This window comes from Chenopodium quinoa, unplaced genomic scaffold (assembly GCF_001683475.1).
Source record: "Chenopodium quinoa cultivar QQ74 unplaced genomic scaffold, ASM168347v1, whole genome shotgun sequence".
NCBI classification, from domain to species: Eukaryota; Viridiplantae; Streptophyta; class Magnoliopsida; order Caryophyllales; family Amaranthaceae; genus Chenopodium; species Chenopodium quinoa.
The window spans coordinates 2,028,538-2,034,278 of record NW_018744620.1 but is presented as its reverse complement, the minus strand read 5'-3'; the positions used below and the strand labels follow the sequence as shown (position 1 = coordinate 2,034,278).

The following is a 5,741-nucleotide window of genomic DNA, read 5'->3' as shown; positions in this document are numbered from 1 at the left end:
TGGACCGAACCTTTATTTGCCATTGTACTAGTTATAGGGTGTTCGTATAAATATTGTTTGATAAAGAGTTATATTGTGCGACCAATTTAACGCTTGTCACACATGCAGCTTCTCGGAATCTCATTGGAGGATGAGATGGCGGGGCATATCTTGCTTGCTTCGCTCCACTCGGGCTATGATGCACTTAGAGTGCATATAGCTGCGGGAAAGGAGACACGCTCCTTAATGGAGGTGGTGCAACTACTCAGTCGATCCACCGCATGTGGAGTGACCAAGAGGCTCTTGAGAGGAAGGAGAAGGGAGTTCAAGAAGGTCAAGGCAAAGATGCATTGCTTCTATTGTGGTGGGCAAGGCCACTACAAGAGAGAATGCAAGCTCTTTCGGGAAGAGGAGGAGAGGAATGGAGCATCTGCCTTAGGTATCTTCCTTAAACACTTGTGAATTAAGCTTATCATAGGTATTAGATACCAAGTATGACTCACTTTATGTTGCCTTTTCAAGGACCAAGTGAGAAGCTTATCAAGTGTTGGTGCAAGGACAAGTAGACGACGAAGATGGTTTTTCGGTCGTGCTTGCATGCACTATTTTGTCTATGACATGTAATTAAACTAATCCTAGTTTTCATCATGCTTTTGAACATACTATGATCTATGGTGTTGGACACCTAGTTAATTTTCAATGTAAGACATTGACAATAGTTGTTTCAAAATTGTCTTGCAAATATATGTTCAATGAAAATTGCATGTTTTACATATGATTAGACAAAAGTTGATACCACTACTTAATGGAACTCCTCCTGGAACGGAGTATCCCAACGGAGGAATCGAACCTTGTTAGACATGGTTCAATCAATGATGGGTCTTAGTGAACTTCCTATCTCTTTCTGGGGACATGTGCTACAAACCGCGGCACTAACACTAAACCGAGCTCCGTCAAAAGCTGTTGAAAAGACTCCATATGAATTATGGACTAAGAAACCTCCTAGGTTTATTTTCTCAAGATTTGGGGATGCGAAACATATGTCAAACGATTAATTTCGGTCAAACTTCACCCCAAATCAGACAAGTGTTTCTTTGTGGGGTATCCAAATGAAACCAAAGGGTATTACTTCTACAATAAATCCGAGAACAAAGTGTTTGTTGCTCGTGATGGTGTCTTTTTGGAGAAGGAACACCTTTCCAAAATGACAAGTGGGAGGAAAATCGAACTCGACGAAGTTCAAAAGGACGAGCAACAATGTCAAACTGATAAAACTGACAATCTAAGTGCTTTGGAAGCAGCTGAGAAGATTGGTCAGAATCAAACAGACAATGTAAATTCTCAACCCATTATCCTTCGTAGGTCGCAACGGCAAAGATCTCAACCAGACAGATACCTTGGTATTGTCTTAACCGATGATCAAGACATCCTAATTATGGATGGTGAAGAGCCAGCGACGTACAAACAAGCTACGACGAGCCCCGACTCTGCTAAATGGCAATAGGCCATGAAATCCGAGATGGACTCCATGTCTGAAAATCAAGTATGGGACTTGGTGAATTCGCCCGAGGGTTACACACCCATTGGTTGCAAATGGATCTTCAAACTAAAGATTGACAAAGATGGAAATGTATCAATATACAAAGATAGACTGGTGGCAAAAGGTTATAGACAAATCCACGGGATTGACTATGATGAAACCTTTTCACCGGTTGCAATGCTAAAGTCTGTCCGGATTATCCTAGCGATTGCTGCATATTACGATTATGAAATATGGCAGATGGATGTCAAAACCGCCTTCCTAAATAGGATTTTGGAAGAAACTGTGTATATGACACAGCCAGAAGGTTTTGTTGATCCAAGCAACGCTGGAAAGGTATGCAAGCTTAAGAAGTCCATTTATGGACTGAAGCAGGCAAGCAGAAGTTAGAATCTGCGATTTGATGAAGCCATCAACAAGTTTGGTTTTATCAAGAATCCAGATGAGTCTTGTGTCTACAAGAAGGTCAGTGGGAGTGACATCGCATTCCTAGTCCTATATGTCGATAACATACTGCTCATTGAAAATAACACAAAATTACTAGAGTCCGTAAAGGGCTGGTTAGGAAAGTGCTTTTCAATGAAGGACTTAGGAGAGGCACAGTACATATTGGGCATCAAGATCTATAGGGATAGATCTAAGAGGATGATTGGATTGAGCCAGAGTACGTACATTGATAAAGTACTGGCACGATTCAACATGGAGAATGCCAAAAGAGGGCATCTACCCATGTCCCATGGCGTAACTCTCAGCAAGAAAGAGTGTCCACAGACACCTGTTGAGCGAGAGAAAATGGATCAGATTCCATATGCTTCGCTAATTGGGTCGATCATGTATGCCATGTTATGTACCAGGCCAGATGTATCGTATGCCTTAAGCGCTACGAGCCGATACCAATCAAACCCAGGAGAGGCGCATTGGACTGCGGCCAAGAATATCCTGAAGTACCTGAAAAGGAACAAGGATAAATTCCTGGTTTATGGTGGCCACAAAGACCTGGTTGTTGAAGGTTACACCGACGCTAGCTTCCAGACTGACAGAGACGACTTCAAGTCACAGTCTGGGTACATATTTTGCCTAAATGGAGGAGCGTTTAGCTGGAAGAGTGCCAAGAAGAGCACCACTGCAGACTCTACAACTGAAGTCGAATACTTGGCTGCTTCAGAAGCCGCTAAGGAGGTTGTTTGGATTCACAAGTTCATCCGTGAAATAGATGTTGTACCCTCCATCAAGGGTCCGATAGATCTCTACTGTGACAACAATGGAGCTATCGCTCAGGCTAGAGAGCCAAGAGAGCACCAGAAGGTCAAACATGTCCAAAGGCGATTTCACATGATAAGGGAATAGAAATCCGAAGGTGAAATCAGAATTTGTAAGATCGGAACGGATGATAATGTGGCCGATCCTTTGACTAAACCTCTGCCTCAAGTGAAACACAACATGCACGTTGAGGCAATGGGAATCAAGCACGTTGGAGATTGGCTTTGAAATTCCCTGTACATGTGTTTTAATTAAACTGGTCGTTTTAATGTAAGACACTGTATTGAAACCATTCATTTATGGAGTAATTAATTTTTAGGACAATTTCAAATTTGGTACCACTAAAAGTGATGCACCTCAATTTTGCTACCTCTTAAGAAAAATTTTTATTATACTACCACTCAAATCAGTGTTGTCAAAATTCAGTACCATTTGACTGAAGCTGTTAAGTTTGCCGTTTGGTGGGCCCCACTTCAACGGTACTTTTGTTTGTATCCTGAATATAAGTAACTTTTGGTACCCCCATCTTCTCCAGCTGTTAGCTTAAAAAAAACGTAAGTTGTTAAAATCAATCTATGTTGTTAGAGAATTTGTCAAATTGGATCAATTGCGAATAGCAGAGAAGGTGAAATTGCTGGTTGCTGTTTACTGGTGTTAAGGTGAGCACTGCCATTTAACCCAATGATTTCATTTATGCGACACCAATTAGGAGACAAAATAGGTGTTTTTCGTTGAAATTATTGCTGGTTAATGGGTGATTTCAATTGGAATGAAGCATAATACAATAATTCTTTTTCATTTGTGTTAATTTAGTACTTAATTTCATTCAATCGAGTTAGGGTTCATAACCTAATTGAAATTGGGGGTTTTAAGCTGGGAAATGAGTGGGTGAAATTGATTTTGATATTTGTTAAATAATGATTGTACGAATAAAATTGTTGATAATTCTGGTTGAATTATAGGCTGCAATGTCGTTCATTAGGTCTTCTCCCTCCAAACAGAGGAAGTGTGATTGTGGGATTCCTATGGCTAGGCTGACTTCATGGACAAGAGAGAACCCTGGAAGGAAGTTCAAAGCCTGCAAATTCTATGATCCTAAAACAGAAAGTAGGGGTTGTAAGTGCTTTGAGTGGGTGGATGAGGAAGAAGGCACTGAGTGGCAAAGGGATGTCATCAATCAACTTCTACTGGATAAAAAGTTGATGAAGGGGGAGATGAACTCACTGCAAAGAAAACTTGAAGGCTTAAGTGGGCAAAGAAGGTGTTTGCTAACTGAAAATGACAACCTGATAGTGAAGTGCAAAGCTCTAAGTTCTGAGATGAAGAAATACAACAAGGAAGGGCAGAACAGTGGTGTTGGAGGAATGCTTTGTGTGATAGCAAGTGTAATGTGTTGTGTATTTGTGATTGTTGGTGTGTTAATTGTAATGAAATGAGATTAGGGTACTGTTATTGCTTCTGTACTTAGGAGAAGTAGTTTTATGAGTACAAATTGCAAATGTAAGACTTTGAAGTATTTTGAATAAAATGGTGGAAGTTTGATTGTTTTGGCTAAAAAAATGACCAAGATTCAATGCAACTTGTAAATATTTGCAGTGCAATGTCAATTAACATATAAGTAGACCAAAATCATTAATATACTGGACAACACCAAAGTGCATAATGCCAAATTACATAGGACCAAAGTGCATGACAAACATATAGTGAAATTGAACTTGTTCTTAGTTGTTACAGACAAACTGTGCCAAAAGATAGTTCACTTAAAAACAGTAGTAGCATAGTTGCAGGGTACATGACTAGGTACTCAAACAGAAGTAAAGCCTAATTCTTCTTCTTCCCTTTCCTTCTCCCCTGAGTTGTTGGCTTTTGTGCTGCAGTTGTAGTTGTTGTTGCCTGGGATGCTTGGGTACAGGGCACATGTTGTTGGGGTGTCTCTTGAGGGAAATTCTTGTTAGCTATGCTCCTTGGTCCAGGAGTTCCACCAGCCTGTTTTAAAAAACATAGAAAAATAAGAACACAATCTACAGTTTGTGTAAAAAGTACAGTTTGTGCAGGAGAAATTACACACCTTCCAAGCAGCCCTTGCCTCCCTCCTCCTTCTTTTCTCCTTGACCCAATCATTCTGCAAAAGAGGCTTGCATGCTTTGGTGGCCTCTGGTGGAGGTGCTGGAACTTGCACTGCTGCATTTTTACAAGTCTTGGCATAATGACCAAACTGGCCACAATTGCCACACCTCTTTTGTCTTTTATTGGGGTTTGGTTGGCTGCTACTGCTTTCAGGTGCTCCCTCACCTCTCTCCAGTTTTCTTTTCTTTGACTTTGGCCTCCCAGGCATTACTCTGATTTCTGGAGGTAAGGGCTCTGTAAAATGATGCTTCTCCCAATGCTTAGGTCCAGGCATGGGCTTAACAGCTTCCTCATAAGCATGCAGGTATTTCTGCTTGGTGTAATACTCATCCACAAAGTCTTCTAGGTCCACCCTCTTATCCAAAATGCATGCAAACCCATGTACACATGGAATACCAGTTAATTGCCAATGGTAACATGTGCAAGTCCTGTTACCTATGTCAACTAGCACTGTATCCCCATTTAGCTCAACCTCATAGGAGTCTCCCCTTGAAACCTGCACTATGCAGTGCCTTGCAGCCCTCTCAATCCTCTCAAAAAGCTTAGTGACATAGGATGTCACCTTACCTTCCATTATCTTGCCAGCCTCCCATTTCTTATTGTGCCTCTTCATCATATACCTTCTCAACCACTCCATCTGAGTGAGTATTGGCTTGTCCCTTGCTTCTCTTATAACAGCATTGAAGGTCTCACATACATTATTTAACAGCATATTTGATTTGCAATCAGAAGAGAATGCATGCCTAGACCAATGCTTAGCAGGAATGTCATCAAGAAAAACAAATGCATCCTCAGACAGAAATTTAATTGATTCCATTGCCACCTCAAAGTCAGC

General features: G+C 41.0%; 1 protein-coding gene across 1 annotated transcript; it reads left to right on the top strand.

Annotated features, from left to right (window-relative positions):
- Nucleotides 1-3,747: 3,747 nt before the first annotated feature.
- On the top strand, nucleotides 3,748-4,215 carry LOC110700224. Its single transcript, XM_021877731.1, has one exon. It carries the CDS (start codon nucleotides 3,748-3,750, stop codon nucleotides 4,213-4,215), a length of 468 nt encoding a protein of 155 aa, XP_021733423.1.
- The last annotated feature ends 1,526 nt before the right edge of the window (nucleotides 4,216-5,741 follow it).